This window comes from Synchiropus splendidus, chromosome 7, assembly GCF_027744825.2.
Source record: "Synchiropus splendidus isolate RoL2022-P1 chromosome 7, RoL_Sspl_1.0, whole genome shotgun sequence".
Lineage (NCBI taxonomy): Eukaryota > Metazoa > Chordata > Actinopteri > Syngnathiformes > Callionymidae > Synchiropus > Synchiropus splendidus.
Genome location: NC_071340.1, coordinates 25,669,291 through 25,686,903, shown reverse-complemented (window position 1 = coordinate 25,686,903; position 17,613 = coordinate 25,669,291). Strand labels below are relative to the sequence as shown.

The 17,613-nt window shown below is 45.8% G+C and overlaps 1 protein-coding gene across 1 annotated transcript in view; it reads left to right on the top strand.

Moving 5' to 3' along the window:
- The window catches only part of zmat4a (zinc finger, matrin-type 4a), a 96,574-nt gene that overhangs the window by 66,703 nt on the left and 12,258 nt on the right, over positions 1-17,613 (top strand). The window contains exon 6 of the mRNA XM_053870295.1: positions 10,499-10,595. Within this exon, the coding sequence (XP_053726270.1) occupies positions 10,499-10,595 (97 nt within the window). The remainder of the gene's footprint in view (positions 1-10,498; positions 10,596-17,613) is intronic.

Below are 17,613 nucleotides of genomic sequence, written 5' to 3'. Positions count from 1 at the left end.
ATTACAAGTCCAATCTCAAGTCATTCTGACTTAAGTATGAGTTCGAGGTTTTGTGTCTATCTCCAATAAGTGGGACAGTCCAAGTCCAAGTCACAGACTCGCGTTCCCAACTCCGACGTTGCATGGCAGAGTGAGTGAAGTTGGAGAAGAACTGACGCTGCAGCTATGACTCGGTGTAGTTTTGGGGTTGTGGTCAAGACCTGCCTGACACACGGCCGGCTCTGTCGGTCTCTGTGCCCTCACTACATCTTGAATATCTGGATATTGGAACATGGCAGTAGCAAGCTCCCAGCTTGATGTCGGAGTTGTTGAAACGTCTCTCCAAGATGAGGTCCGATTCCTGCTAGTCCCTTGTATGTTTTCTCCCCTTTTGCTTTAAAGCGACTGCGCCACAAATGTCGGCTCTCACTCGAACAAGCACTTATTTCCAGCGGTTATCAATTCGTAATGAAGTGACAGATTATCAGATGAGGAGAAGGGAAGGGAAGCGGCACCAACCAGAGGCACTTCCTTTCTCCGCTTTTGACTCTCTGCAGCAATATGCCGACTGACCCTCAAAAGTGCTATCAAATATTCATCGGAATCTATCGAAGGAGAGGGTGCGTCTTATTGTGGTGGATGAAGTGCATTGAAGGTCAGAGGGGATGAACCAAGCCCTGTTCTTTTCCAAGCCGAGCGTCAGAGTTCGTGGTGCTCACCAACGCGGACAAACTGCGTGTAGACACGATCACTTGAGCCGGCGTCTGCGAGGCTGCCGCCGCTCTGCTCCTCGTGTTAATGTGTCCCAGCCAATGAGTGGAATTCGTTCCCCGAGCAGGTTCAATTTCAATTTCCACACAGTCCCCAGAAGTTTTTTTGCGGACTGTGTGGAAACACAGTGTCTCATTGACTGTAACAGTGATGACTCTAAGCTTTGTGAAACTTTAAATGGGGTGGAAAATGAATTTGACTAAGGGAGGTAATTAAGGTCAATAAAGCAGATGGATTGTGCGGGAAAGTTTTACTGAGCAAAGCTCTCGTGTGGATCCATCTTAATTTAATTACAAAATGTTTGTTAATTGACCCGAGTTCACGGCAGTAGTGCACCGAGTCATCACATTGCCGAGCGGATTCTGTTGGGAAGTCATTGATGCCGTCCAACTCGATAGTCTGAGAATGTCACTTTGAAAGTGAAGTGCTGGAGGCCTGGCGATATTTCTGAACGGGTCCGATGTATAGTTGCTCTTCACCGCAGCAGTCAGTCATTCGCTTGTGCTGTTCAGTTATCACGACAATAAAGTGCTTTGAGAGCCTGAAAATTTTCTCATTTCCAAACATGCTATAGTGTAGCGATGGGTAGATGAGGCTTCATGAAACATCGTCCAGATTTTCAGAGGCCACCGGGTGGTACTGTCTGCTGTAAAGTGTTTGGAATTGAACAAGTCATTCAATGAAACCTCACATTTCTAAACCAAGAGCGCCACCTAGTGGCCTCTGAACATTAGGTCACTGTTTCATCAACAATACTGTTTCATGATGCCTCATCCACCCATCAATAGTACTGACTAAATAAGAATAGTACTGACTAAATAAGAATATTTGGATATATATATATATATATATATATATATATATATATATATATATATATATATATATATATATATATATATATATATTTCTCCATTGGCGATTTGGGTTGCCCATGTTGTATACATGCGTGCGGGACGTATGCCGGTTGGGGAAGTGGGGTGAGGCGGTAGATAGAGCGGACTAGAAACATACAAAACTGAACATCGTGCACAAGTCCCCAAATTACAAGTCCAAGTCGAATCTTTGAAGTGTGATTCAAGTCTAAGATTTTCCTTGAATATTTACAATAAGTGGAACTGCAAAGTCCAAGTCGCAGACTCCAGTCCCCATCCCTGGTATTGTGCACTGCAGAATGGGATCATCATTTCGAGACCAAGAGCACCATCTAGTCGCCTCTGAATATGAGGACATTCATCAATACTGTTTCATGATGCCTCATCTACCCTTCACTACTGCAGAGTCTAAACCCCTGGGAACCACCTGAAGTCTCTGCATCATTTTACTGAAGCGTTGCGGCTATTTTTCGACAGCTGATCAGTCGAACCGACGACCAGTGGTTCGCAAAGAGTCATGTGGCGCAATGACCACAGGTGGCACATCTTCTATGGTGCCAAGAAATGGTGCAGACGGTGAAGTGTGGTACAACTTAAATCCTAATGCACAGGTGACTGATTCCTCGGATGCAAAAGTCGACTTAAGAATAGTCGCTACTGACGCCTTAGGAGTGAGAATGCGTCAACAAAACGAAGCACTAACTTTAGCGCAGCCAGCAGAGCTTGCCACGACGCCGCTTGGCGGGAATCTCACTGCAGCTACGACACTTCAGTAGCACTTCTTGTGGAACCGAAGGGTGAGATGCTGGGAATGCTTCAATGCGCTTACCAGTAAGTGTCATAGCCGTTGCACTGAAGCAGGGGGCACCGATTGTTTCTGGACTCTCTGAAGAGACGATCGCTGCCTGAACTGAAGCAGGGGGCACCGATTGTTTCTGGACTCTCTGAAGAGACGATCGCTGCCTGAACTGAAGCAGGGGGCACCGATTGTTTCTGGACTCTCTGAAGAGACGATCGCTGCCTGAACTGAAGCAGGGGGCACAATTGTTTCTGGACTCTCTGAAGAGACGATCGCTGCCTGAACTGAAGCAGGGGGCACAATTGTTTCTGGACTCTCTGAAGAGACGATCGCTGCCTGAACTGAATCAAACTGTGCTGAATGTTTGACTTCATTGAAGAAACCCTGGATTCATAGATCAATCAGAGCACATAATTTGGGTCAGAAGGTGGCATCATTACAGAGGATTGTTGTTACGCTCCCTCACTCGTGCTGCCATTTATCCCTGCATTTACGCAGACGTCGAAGTCATCACAAATGAATGATCCTCATTCTGTGGCAATATAATGGCACCGAAGCTGTGGTGTCAGGCTTTCTCGGCTTTTATGTGCTCCACACTGCTGTTCCCCTCCGTTCCCTCGCTGCTCTTCACTTCCCTCTTACAGCACTCAGGCAGGCTCCAGTTCATGTACAAGATGGGGATATCTGAGCACAGGAGGCGTGGACATGCGTTTTGGTGTTTAAACTGGTAACTGCAACCTCTTAGAAAATTCATGGTGATGAATATGTTTAGTAATTTTAGGACTCAATGAGACCAAGAGCATGAATGGTTGAAGCAGCTTTTGGACCTTTGGGATCCAGCAGACGCCTCCTCATGCTCTTCGCTGAGACGTTCCCAGGTTGCTCTGCCTGCGTGTCATGGGTTTGACTCGGGGCCTGCTTCCACTGGGACATGCCTGGAACATCCCCGATTCTCAAAGCGCAAAATCCCGAGCCGTCGACTGGCCTCTGACCATGTGTTTGAGTCGTGGTTCTACTTTGAGCTTTAAATTGGACGGTCATGGTCCTCATCCTATCTCTGAGTCCGGGTCCAACCCTCCTCCGGGAAAACCTCCATATGGACCCAAATATTCTTATTTGGTCAGTGCTAGTGATGGTAGTTGAGGTATCATGAAACAGTGTTGCAGGGCTGATGAAACAGTGTCCTCATTTTCAGAGGCCACTAGATGGCGCTCTTGGTTCAGAAATGAGGTGCGGTTTCACAGGATTACAGCAGACAGCGCCACCTGGTGGCCTCTGAAAATCAGGACACTGTTTCATGAAACCTCATCTACCCATCACTTGCTTGTGAAGTCATTCATGATCAACCAGATCATGCTGTCTGGCTCAGCTCCGCCTCCACAACATCAGAGCGATACTTATAACTGTCTGCCTCTAACGTTTCCCTCATTCAGAAAATACACTTGGCGGTACTTAGACCGCTCCATCTGGGGTAGGATGTCCCCGCCTACCTGGGCAGACCATTCCACCCTTTGCCTACTGAGAACCATAGTCTTGTGCAACCACTCCGAACCACGAGGTCGGCATATTCAACACTGCTGGACTTTCTGCACCTGCTTGGCGCGTCACTTTCACACATAAATGTTTATGCTGTAGTAGAGTAAAACCAGTAGAAAATGAGGCGTAGGTGGAACTGTAATGCATTAGACTCCAGACTTTTCAGCCAGGTCGCTCTCATTCTCATGATGGAAGCCGCTATCCTGCAGAAAGCTGGAGAGAGAAGGAGAAAGAAATCTCTCTCTCCCGATAAGCTGCACAATAACCACTCTGTCAGAGGCTCGCCACCTTGACTGAGATTTCAATTTAGCCAGCATGTCCCCAGATGCCGCCATGAGCTGACATTACAGTTCGGCGGGCGGCGAGGGAGGCCGCTGTGCCGTGGCCATTTGACAGCTGGCTTCTCAAACTATTTTTGAGAGGGTGAGAGATTATACTGCGGTCGGCGCATCCATCACTGCCAGACACCTGCGGCACCCCCTCCCCCCGGCTGGCTGAGCAGTGAAGCACTGGGACGCCCCTCACTTCCCAATATTCCCCTTCACCTCCGCCATCCCAAAGCATTGATCATGGACAAGAACAATCAAAGTCACTTTGGCTGTTTTAAGGGAAGTTTCTTGAATATGTTTTACCCGCGAAATAGTGTCATCAAACCAAAATTGTTGACAATTTTAGTGGCTTTGTGGAGACTCGCTCGCAGTGACAGGTGGATGAGGTTTCATGAAACAGTGTCCTGATTTTCAGAGCCCACCAGATGGCGCTGTCTGCTGTAAAATGTTTGGGCTTGAACAACTCATTCCACCCAGCAATACTGTTTCATGACACCTCATCTGCCCGTCACTACTACCTTGGTTTCCATTGCAGTTTCTCATGGAATACTTCGATTCCGTTCCAAGATTTTTCATGCATTAGTCAACCACGTGTTTAACAGAATGCAATGGTTTATTGTTCTGAGTCAAAGGCCATGTTTAGTGAGTATAAATGGAATGACTCGGTTTGTCACGTACTGTGACATGTGAATTGCGGTGTAAGTGTTCCTATTCTACCTTTCTGTTCCTCATGAGTCGATGCCTAAAACTGTCTTCTAATTTATACGTTGAATGAACTGTTAGCTTGTGATGGTCAGATGAGGTGTCATGAAACAGTATTGCAGGGTTGATGAAACAGTGTTGGTTGGTTTGTTTGATGTGATTATTTTACAGCAGACAGTGCCACCTGGTGGCCTCTGAAAATCAGGACACTGTTTCATGAAACCTCACCTACCCTTCAATACTGTGTCATGAAGCCTCATGAAACCTCATCTGCCCATCACTATTGAAGCTTGAAGAGTTTTCAAGTAAAGACACTTTTTTATTTTAGATTCCTCGGCTTATTTGGTTCTGTCATCCATTCTTTTCACAACCCAGAAGCCATGTGGCAAAACATATCTGTAGAATCTAAACAAGAGGGCAAATTGGGATTTGTAATTTAGCATCTTGCAATAACCTGTTCATTCATCCAAATAGTTGAGAAAGTGCTGACTCACACGGGGGCATGTGGGCTGCCAGAAAACAGACTTTCCACAAAGTTTTCACCTGGTCCACGAAGCTCCCAATATAAATGGAATAAAAAAAAGCAACTTTTTTTTTCATTTCCAACACCCTCACCTTTCAGATTTTTTTATCGTCTTTTTGAGAACCATGAATAAAAACATGGTTTCTGAAATTTGGTTTTTTCAGAGCTGCCTTTTGTTCGGTGGTACTGTGCCTGGAAGTCTGCATTATTGTTCGTTTAAAACTCACTTTTCTTCCCACAAATCCATCACAAAGAGAAAATAGGAATCGCACAATCTACTCAAGCTCTACATGCTGGGAAAGTCAGATGTCCCTGAGGAGACATCTTGCAGGTGTGGCAGCGAAGTGCGTAAAACAGGAACCGCTGTGAAAACGGCGAGTAGATCACGTTTAGTGCTTGATCTCACATATCCGCCTGCATATTGAGGCAGCAGTGAGCCAGAGCTGGAGGCCCTGACTTGAGTTATTTCGCATCCGCTGGCTGCCGAGCTGATGTGGAGAGATTTCCTGCGCGGCTGGGGAGGGATACGGTGGCGCGGTGACTGATCAGCTGTGTGGCCCTGCGTGAAGACTGTTGATGAGCAGGAGAGAGGTGCAGCGGGTGGAGCTGGATTTCACAGAAGCCATCTGTGGTTCGAGCTCAGGTCACTTCTTCTATTTATTTTTACACATAGACACTGCATGTGAAAGAGGACATGCTAAAGTCTGATTCAGAAGCACAGATGTGATCCGTTCCTCCCATGCATCAGTGGGACACGGATGCTTTTTCACCCCGACCCTGTAATGGTCTGTCAGTCAAAGCTGAAGTGTCCTGTGGTCTTAAATTGGGCAGAGACAGATGAGAAAGGCATAGTGTTGTGCACCTCAACACTCATCAACAAAGCACACACAGTCGTGTTTCGCTGTTTTTTGTGAAGACCTCGCATCATCACCTCACATCATGCTTTCCCCAGACTCTCACACTTAACTTAACCATGAAAAACACATGGATAAACTTAAGCACGGCTCTTCACCAAAGATAAACCCAACTGTAATGACCTTTTTATTATCAAGTTTCATCCCCAAACTTGTAAAATGCACTTGCAAAAATGCCCCCATAGTGCAAAATGTATAGCTAAACAAGGTACACACGCAAGCAGAATTTATTTTATGAATTAGGTCTGTCAATAGATTAAAATATTAATCGCACTGATGCTGAGTTAACTCATGATAAATGGCACATTGTGCGTCTGGTCTAAATGTAGCTTAAAGGAAACTATTATCAACACCAGAGTAGGCAAGAATGTTTCCTTATTCAAACGTTTGTTTACGCCAACAACCCAACAGAACAGATACTGTCAGGAACATCCTTTAGAATAACATTAATCGCCAGTTAACTCTGCTTTAGTGCGATTAGTTGACATTAAAATTTTCGTCTATTGACAGCCCTACTTATGAATGAGAAAAAAAAAAATCTGAAAAATGTGAAATAATAATCATGAATTCAGAGCATTTCATTCACAATAATCTCTCACGTCAAACATGTCGACCCTTGAACGAAATGAATGGCTCCAAGAAGGAGAATCCTAACGTGCACTAGGTGTCACTTTTACTGAAAAAAAAAGAATAAATAAAACATCGGGACACACTCAAGACACATGATAAAAATGGGATCATTCGATTTCGCTAGCACAGTGGAGAACACGACTCACTGGTGATGTGGACTCTCAGTGGCTACAGAGTCTGGAAAATTCAATTGCATCGAAAGCTAATGTGTCAATGTGGAGGACAAGCTTCAGCAACATGGACTTTTGCCGACTTAGCAATTGTACATTTATGTTAAAATAATGCATCATTTTGTCAATAAATAAAATAGACAAAAAGACGCGTTATTTCTATTTGAAATCAGAGATAAGATTTTCATCAAAATTATAGACAATTCTTATCCAATACTTTCTTTCTAAAGAGTGGTCCAGTTCAATCCAAGTCATTTGTCGGCCAACGTGATGCGTCTTTTCACTGAGTAAATTGGTGCGTGAGCTGGGACTGTTGGGACCCCTGATGTGGAGGATGGTCGAGGGGCCCTGATGAGCTGTCTGTGATGGCGCTACCATCAGGACAGATCTATTTTCGGGCTCCGGGGAGTAGCCATGACAACAAAGCTTATTAGCGGAGCGCTTGGTTTCAGCACCGGCGTGCAACAGAGAAAGTGTGTCACATTTTATCTCAAAGATAAAAAGCTGCGATTACGAGCCGGAGACATCGCAGCCGGTGAGGTGTTTGACAGGTCAGACAGCCGCGCGCTAAATTTAGCGGCTTCCTGTTGCCAAATTTAAATATTGATAAATCACTGCGGCACAGTCAAAGTGCAGCTCCTGTGATGATCCAACAACTTGAAAGTCATTTTCGTCGTCAAAATAGCGTCGCAGGGACAGCACCTTCAACTGACGTGTCAAAAACTGCGATGGAGATTTGGATGTGGTCAAGTCATCGTTGCACTTGGAGGACTGTGGACGCTGGTTTTTCACGGTATCTTGAAACGGTTCTGCAGGGTTGATGATACAGTGTCCTAATGTTCAGAGGCCACTAGATGGCGCTCTTGGTTTAGAAATGATGTGAGGTTTCATTGAATTAGTTGCTCAAGTCCAAACATTTTACAGCAGACAGCACCATCTGGTGGGCTCTGAAAATCAAGACACTCAGCTCCGCCTCCACAACATCAGAGCGATACTTATGACTGTTTCCCTCGTTCAGAAAATACACTTAAACAGTATTGCAGAGTTGATGAGACAGTGTCAGTGCTCGTGGTTTAGAAATGATGTGAGGTTTCATTGAATGAGTTGTTCAAGTCCAAACATTTTACAGCAGACAGCGCCATCTGGTGGCCTCTGAACATCAGGGCACTGTTTCATGAAACCTCATCTGCCCTTCACCACGGTTTGCAACCATGGTTGTTCAAAGAGAAAAAATATAAAATAAATAATATAAATAAGCTGTTGCAGAATAACGTTTCATAAACTCCCATTGCGTCCTTTTGTTTACAGCATTTTTTATGTACAAGAATAACCAGAAACTGAGCCGACGGGTCCGGAAATAGACACCAAAAGTATGTGTCGAAGAGAAGAAAAAGCATGATATGATAAAATGATCACAGGTTTTGTTAAGCTTTAATGTTCAACCAGGTTCACTTTCACTTTCTACTCTTGCTATTCCTCTCCACCCCACTCTGTCATGTCAGCAGAATACTCTGGTCTCCTGTTAATGTAAACAGATCCAAGCTGCCCGGCAGTGGCTTTGCTTAATGGGCATGGCTTATTCCGGTGTTGCCCCTCTGACTCCGGACCACTCGGTTCTTCCGGCAGATCGATAACTTTTATCCTCCTGCGGGTGAACTTTTGCTCTTTAGCTGCTAAACTCTCCTCTGTGCTCGCTTCCTTGTCTGCACAGAGTCGGTACGAGCTGTGAGAGTTTGGTTCCGGCTCTGCCAAGTGGCTGTCAGTTTACCATACTGTCGCTTTCTCTGGCAGATCCAGTCATGATCCTCTGACACTGAGATAAGCTGTTCATATTGGCTCGCAACATCTGCACTTGAAACGCTCACAAAAACAGGCTGCCGTACATGAAAATGCAATCCAGCATGGGCCCAACCTCAAACCCTTTGAAACTTGCTCTCCTTCCTGTTCCTCTGATCAATCCCTTTGCTTCATGAGACTGAAACTAATCCCTGTATTTTCTGCCTTTTTCTCGCCGCGGCACATAATCCATCCAGAAAATTATAAGATGTGATGGAAGGCTCACATTTGCTCATCTTTGGGGCTGCTTTGCATTATTTAATACAAAACATTATCCCCTCGGGCTGGAAATTAGATGACACATTTTTCTGTCTGTTGGTGTTTGCAATCGCGTTGGATCAAGAGCACAGTGAATAGTGGCTGTGTTTTTAATCTTCAGTTGTTGAATCCAACTTTTGTGGCCGGAATATTTGAGATGGACATCACTTGAATCACCGCCTTCAGCGTGGTCCTGAGGTCCTTTCTGAGGTCAGAAAGGGAGCAGATGACAGCCTTGTTTATATACTGTAGGGTTGTCAGGACACTTTTCTAAACTCCATAAGCAGGAAGATCTCAATAGCACAGAGATACAAAATGAAAAATATTTCAAGAGGATTAAAATTTAAGATTTTTGTTGTCAACACCAGAGTGGGAGACTTCAGGGCGATTCATTGAGAGGTTGAGAAGATTTTAACCATCTTGAATGTAGTCATGAAGAACTTATCTGCCTCTGGAAATGTTGGTTTGTTGCTTGTGTGAGGGTACGTTTCATTATCTGCATCAGAGATGAGAAGACTTCTTTAAGCCTGTGGTGAGGTGAAGCAGTGAGCCAACACATGACCTCCCAGACTTTTCCTCCTGGCTGACGGAATGGGATCAAATGTGAAACTTCTTAACTCACTTCACAGCTACAGCTGCAAAAGGGTTGAGAATCTGAGAATTTCAACCATATTCAGTTCAGTATCGGGTGGAAACATTTTTTCATGGAAACCAGTGTGAAGACCCTACGATTGGGGCACAATGATCGGACATTTCGGGCGTCCCCAGAACTTCAAAACGCCCCCCAGACCAAAAGAGTCACTGCTCGCCCATGACAGAGGCGCCACCTCTCTAAACTCTCTGTGTGTGGACAGCAAAACGAAGGCTGTAAAAGCACAGTACAAGTCCAACTTAGGGGAAAAAAATGAATTTAAATGTGTGTACATTGAATTATCTCTGCAACCGTCTAAAATATGTGCTGAACTTTGCACTTTTTCTAAGGCTGGAATATCTGTCATTGTATTTGTGCAATGTTGATGCCAATAAATTGCGATGGCGAGGGCTGAGGTGTCTGTCCTCGCTGTCACGTGCAGTTGCCGTGGGGCTCCAGCGGCGGATTTACAGTGGCACTGTTATGATGGAACAGTTACTCAGGCAAACACAGCCTTTATAACAGGCGCGCCTCTTCAATTGCAGGTCTGAAAAGAAGCTACACATGCGATGTCTGCAGCGTCACGTTGAACTCGGTGGCGCAGTACCACGCACACCTGCAGGGCTCAAAGCACCAAAACAAGTAAGTGAAACCAGCGTGCCGCAGCAGCAAAACTCCCTCTCACTCTCCCTCTGTCTCCAGCTGGGTGCAACGCTCTCATTTTGACTAAATGTTGTTTTGCTTGCTTTCATGTGTCCTTGAGATCCCCCCCCTCTCCCCATCCCTCCCCGTCTCCTTTAGGAGCCTTTGCATTTTAGATTCCATCGTTTCACGTTGCATGCATAAGTGATGCGCGTATTGTGGGGAGCTGCGCTGCTAAAACTTCAGAGAGACAGAGAGCAGCCAGCGCTGCTCATTTAGCTGCCGAACACTTGAAGGAAAAAAAGAAAAATAAAAGTGGTTGAGCGCTTGTTGAAGCGATTGAAGTTGAGAATCAACAGCTCCTGCTTTAAATCTACTCGAGTAGTGGAGGGGTTCAAACAGGTTCCACCTGTGCAGCGGCTGATTTCTGAGCACAGATTCCGGAGGACGGAGCGTGTTTGGCAGGTTTGCTGTGAATTAATGGCCTTGCTCGGTGCGTGTCCTGGAATTAAACCCGGCTGTTGGGCATTTCCTGCTCGCACACGTCCAGAGGAGATGCAGGCGTGGGGAGACGTGGCATGCCGTTTAGCAGCCACGATGCTTTAGTCATGGATGTCTGCACTGCTCCGCGTCTCCATGCAGATCACACGAACACACACACACCACTGAGCACCAGTCTCTGGGGCACGCAGACGACATGCGACCACCACATCTCTGCCACCAGAGCCAGCCAGCCGGGGTCGCTGCCCGCAACGCTGCCGCCGGTCTGTTGCTGTCATTTGCTTCATGCCGTTTAGACGCACTGGCTGGAGTGAGATCGCAAAATGTCATGAAAGTTCTGGGGACAACAAGTCGGGTCTCACTTTCACGTTCAGTTCACAGTAGCACAAAATGACCTACATTTTTAAAACCGCCCATGTTTACTGTCCCTCTGACTCATTTGCGTAAGCTCTTGTTTGATGCGGATCGTGTTGGAGTCCAGACCAACCGAGGCCAGGACGTTATCGAGGCTGGAGACGATCAAGACCAAGACTAGACTGAGGCATTCGGAGGTCCAGATCTAACTGATCCACAACTGAGCTGCAGTGGGTGCAGGCTCACACTGGTGAACCAGTTAGGACCATAAACCCACCCCCACTGTGGCCCTCCCTGATACATATGAAAGAAAAAACACGAGAAAACTGCACACAAAGCCAGAGTCCTTCTTTTGCTAACTTTGCTGACCAGTTCTGCCAGTTTTCTTTGTCCCCCTCGACCCGTCTTGAAAAGAAATCCCGAGTCCATCCTGTCCCAGACTGAGACATGACAGAGGACAAATGTATACGAGACCGAGACAAGGCCAGGACCCTCAAAAAAGGCCGGTCCCAAGACCTCCAGTACTATCACACTAGGTGTGGAGTCCATGTGGATGGCTCAGGTGCAATGATCAACTGAGTTACCAGTGTTAGACAATACGCATTTTCAGGGTCATTTACTTCACACAATCTGTTGCATGAAGGTCACTTGTATTCATCGCTCACGACTTGAACTGTGACAAGAAGCCGTCTCTGCAGCCGCTCTCACCGGGCCCTCCCTCCAGGTGTCCCCGCCGTACACAGGAACTTTAGGTCCATGAGCGGCAGATCCTTTTTTCTGGTGTTTCTCTCTGGATTTTCCAGTTATTAACACCAAAAACCAGTTGTCAGTGTGAAATTATATTGAAGAAGATGTGAAATTCATATACACAAGTTGCCCCTGAGTATTAGTCCAGCAAAACGTTGACATAAACTAGGACTTACAAATTCGTATTTTGTGCTGCATCAAGTAGCTTCCAATAATTTTGGGATTGTTTTTTGTTTTCATTGTTGTATGACCCAAACCATAAGCTATAATTCTGGCTATTAAGATGTGTCTAATAGAATAAAAAAAAAAAAAAATAGCCTCAGGCTATGAGGACTCACGTCATTACATACGCTCTTTATATCGGTGGCCTCGGGAGGTCATAAGGCAAATCTCATAGCATCTATTAGACACATATTTGAGTTTTGTGTGCTACAAATATTGTACATGTAAAGCTACAGCTTACATGTAAACCTACTTGTCATTTGTTGCAGCATTTGTTGTAGTTCTCCATTTGCAGAAATGTAAGTCTGCTCAGAGGTTTGTTGCAAAAGCAAAGCAGCTTCCCGAGCATGGAATCGAATGTACAGAAAAGCATGTTTGTTCCTCTATTGTTCTACTGACTTGAGTTTTCCTCTTCAAATAAAACCACCTCAGCGTTCTGTTGTACACAGCATGACCTATAAATAATACATCAAAACTGAATAGTAAATACAACTGTATACATTAGACTGTGTATCTCATAAAAGTCTAATAAGAAAAACATGTGTTTGCATTTTAAAAGAGTTTTTTTTCTGTTCTGTGAGCAGCACAAATGCACTCAATGAACCAGAAGGGTAACAGTGGAAGTGGTGCGTGGTGTTGTCAAGGCTTTAGGAACGGGTACATTTAACCAGCAATGTTGGAACACTTTATTTAAGTACCATTAGGGAGTGGCAGATGTTTCATATTAGGGGTCGTCCGTCCATTCATTTGGAAACGGAGCCACTTCAAAAAGCATCTATTTATACAAGTGGTTGTTGGTTAGAATTCTGCAGGTCTATTTGGATTTATGTACAGCAGAAAGATGTATTTGCACGGCAGAGTCGGTCTCTGTTCAAAACCAGCGAATGCAGTGGAGACAATGTTGCTGTGGTAGTAAGAGCCTCTGCGGTGCTGGCTCATGGCAAAGGTTCAGTTCCTGGACAAGGACTCGGACTTGTGAGCTAGAATAAGCGTTTTATCATCAGGCTGTCAGCATGTTGGCGGCCCTTCTTCGCTCTTCTTCTTGTCTGCCACATGAGTCAGTCACTTGAATCTCCTTTGGCCCCGCCCCTCTACGCAGCATGTGTGCCACCATATTCCCTCCGTCCTTATTGAGATAAAGTCGTGTGCAACAGCAAACGCTCACATTTGCCCACAAATGTTGCCGCCAAGGGTCGCGATTCTGACGTGAAGGATCCTGAATCTATTTCTAACCGTCCCAATTCCCATGATGGAAATGTAGAATAGAGGGAAGTAAAAAGCGGAACTAGTGCAGTGTCACCCAAACACTATACGGGGCGAACGTAAACAAACATGGCTGACCTCCAGATCCATCTCTCTCCAGGCTGTTTCTCACCCTCAACATCAACAGATCAGCGGCTGCTGTTTGAATGAGAACTTTACCTCTCAGACTCCGCCCCCATCCAAACCTCCGTCAGGCTCCGCCCTGAGAAAACAAGGAAACAATCTCTCATTACCTGATCTCACCACCGGAAACTACTCACAGGACATCATCGTAAAAAGTGGCGCTAACTTTAACATCACTCAATGGGGTTAGTCTTTGCACTTCAAATATAGGTGTTGCTTTGGAGCTTTTTAAGGCTAAAACGGACACCATTTTTTTGCACGCTAATTTATCACGGTCCTTGTTTTCCACAACCATAAATGATGAAGATTTTCACCGCAATGTTTTTAAATATATGCCGCAAAGTCAGCCATATTTATCCGCAACAAGCAATGCAGAAGTCTGCGATGGCAACCAAGCTGGACTCGCGAGCCGGGGGTGTGATGCACTGACTCCACTGAGGACCACATCATCTCCCAGACGGATCACACCAACTCCGCCGAACCTCACTCTGTCCCCAGGTCCTGACTGCTCGCATCCATGCATGAAAAGCTGCGGCACGCAGGGGTCAATATTTCACACATCAGCCCAAGCAAGTCTCGGCACATGCATGAGTGAAGACCTCACCCACTCTCACACGACAGCCTCCATCACTGATGAGTGAAACCCTCTCTCACACACACGTGAGAACCTCACCTCCTGATTAGAGTCCCGGCTCTTCATAACAAGCGTGTCACTGCTGCAAAATCAGTAAAAAATATCAATCAAGTCAATGAGCAGTGTGGTCGTATCCGCGTCCTCAGTCTGTGTTCGTTTTTGTCTCTAATTGACGCTTCACAAAACAGGAAGGGAATCTCACCAACGTCACGCTTCATTGGTTTTCTCTCACAGAGCAGGAAATGAAGGAGGGGATTCAATCTGGACCTGAAAGAGAACAAGCCACTGCTCGCCTGGTCGCTGGGCTGGAACCATTAAGCCCCATGAGAATCATCGGCCTCAAAAACGTAAACATCCCATCGATCGGTCATCAAAACAAGAGGCGTAATCCTTGACCTCCCTCGTGTCGTGACTGAGCGCAACAGTCCGTCTGAGACAGAAACAGCCGACTGAATTTTCATCGGCTCCTTGCGCAGAGGAGAGTGAAGCCGCGGTGACCTGCAAGTGTTAGTGGCGCAGCGAGCTCTTTGACCTCTGGACGTCAGGGGAATGGTTGAGCTCGGGTCAGATTCAGAGATCAATTCAGCGATCTCTGTACTTCCTCTGAGGCACTGACCCTCCTCTGTTGACTGTGTCCCGCACGGTGCGCTTAATAATACATGCTGAGCTGTGCAGAATCAAGTATTTATACATGTTGCCGTCCAATCACATGTCGCCGTGTTGCTAACAACCCAGCTGAGCTCACACCAGCACGTGTCCATACTGCTCTGATGAAAATGCTTTCACGAAAGTGACAATTGCTGCCAGTGTCGACTGCGTCGGCAGATTGTGGCGAGATGCTTCAATCCAACACGCCGCGCGACGACAAATCAAGGCTGCAGTTACCGTTGCTGTCTTTACTGGGGAAGTTTCTCCTCTAATGAGGGTCGGGCTGTCTGTTTAACAACTTGCCTCCGGGCTCCGGAGTGTGATGTGTTTCCAAGCCTCTGTGTGTTTGAAGGTTTAGCGCCTTTGTTTTGGCTCTTTCCCCGTGTTGCTTTTTGCTGACTCTTTTATTTTGGCTATTTCCTTTTGTTGACTTTGAAGCTCCTCACACAGTGTGGTCATCTTTTGTGTCACATCCTCTCCTGGTTTTCCTTCACATCCTTCTTTTCTGGTGGAATAAGTTGCTACAAACCCTCTGTTTTCCTCATCATTTGGCTTCCCTTTGACGGTGTCTTCCGATTCAGTACAGCACTTTTTAAAAGGGCATCATTTTCTGATCAGCCGCTTCGTTTCTTCAGAGTTTCAGAAGTCTCGTGAAAAACATCCATTTCGATTCACCAGTCTGAATCAGATCCTCTGACTAGAGTTGTTGTTGTTGTCATTACTATTATTGTTATTATTATTGCACCTGGTGTTGGTGCGGAATGAAATGTAAAACAGCAACAACTGCAGCAGGTTCAACATAGTAAAAGTCAGAGAGCGCCTTCATCTTTAGGGACAAGTCCTTTGATCTTCCTGAGTCCACCTCCAATGTTTGGATATCTCAGATTTCCATGGCTCTTTATGAAAACATGCCGAAGTGTGGCAATGGTTCTCCTCATGCGTTGTGAAATTAATCCACACTCTGCTCGTGTTTCATCCCAGTAGCATAAAAACAGTCGTCTCTCAATACAGCACACAGCATCTAGCTAATCACTGGCCATCACTTGCCGACCTGTTACGTCTCCACGTCAGGTCTCACGTTCCGTGGTGCATTCGAGGACTACCTGACAATCTGACCTTGAAACTAACCAAACAAACAAATCCACATCTGAAACACCTGGAGAAATGTTGACAGCAGAGATCGTAACCCTGTTGCATTGGCATGTTTTTGTTTTCTTAATCTGCAACATGCTAAGAAGCCATGAATCTGTATTTGACTCGGGTTGAAAACCTCAGAGGATGAGCACATTTAAAGCCACATACAGAAGCGTTCAGGTCAGGTGTGTCAGTCAAAGAGAGCTTCCAACCCAACAAAGACGAGACCCATTTCTTTAAACTGACCTGTCCAGATGAAGGTTTTCCAAAGCTTCATGAAACCTGGACGAGAGCAATAAACACGTTTTTTTCCATCAGCTGACGCCAAGTACGTTTTACATAGCAGGCACTGCTGGTCACGTATGAAAAGCGTTTGAACTGTTTTGCTTTCAGGGGAACAAAGCACGCGTCTCTTGGAGACTCCTCTGATGAATGGAGTCGCTATTTGAACACAGATGCTGCTCACTCTCCTCCCTCTGCTCTCCATCTCCCTGCTCTCCTCAGACTAGCCGAGGACAAATGAAATCAGAGGTGGATTTACTCTTTAATTGGTTTATGATAATGTGCTTATAAGCTTGATCGATGGAGAGCGGCCAGCCTGGTGGTGTGTTATTAAAACTTGCTCCCGCTGGCCACATTTGCTGTTAAAAATGCATGAGCTTCTCCAGTGGGGTTTCCAGTCATCGGACTCCAGCTCCTGTTGGTCAGTGGAGAAGGTTCTCAGGAAACCTGACAGACCTGTCTGCCGTGGACTTCACCCTCTGGTCCACATACACAGATTATGAGCACCTCTGTTTCAGATGTTTTGATGTAAGATCCAGGGCAGGGGGAAACACGTCTTGTCTACCTTGAAAGGCGGAGTCCGATTTCATGGAATGATGGTGAGGGAGCTCTGACAGTAAGGGAGCTACCTTCACTACAGGATGGCAATGCGAGCGGAAAGCGCCCCTTACTCTCTGACTCTGAGGGTCAAAATCATGCTAATGCACTGGGAAGAAGCCTGACTCTCCACTGCATTGTTAAACTGTCTCTCAATGTCTGTTCAAAAGACTGTTTTCATAGTCCTCCCACACTACTTATTATGCTTTTTTTTTCATTTGATTTTCCCATATTCCTGTGACAAAAGGTGGCCACACACGTAAAGATTGACAAAATCGCAATATCACAGGTCCCAGACATCCCAACAAGCGAAATACACCTCTCACAACATGAAGCTGAATCAGGTGATGGCGGTTTTGTTTAACGGAAGAATCCAAAAAGATACGTCATCAGAACTGAAATGCAGGATCACATCTGCGCCGCCCCGGCACATTAAAGGACCCGGGGAATATGAGGGAGATTAAAAATGTCATGTCATGTTGGCTCAGGTGAACAGACCCAAGTGCGAAATTG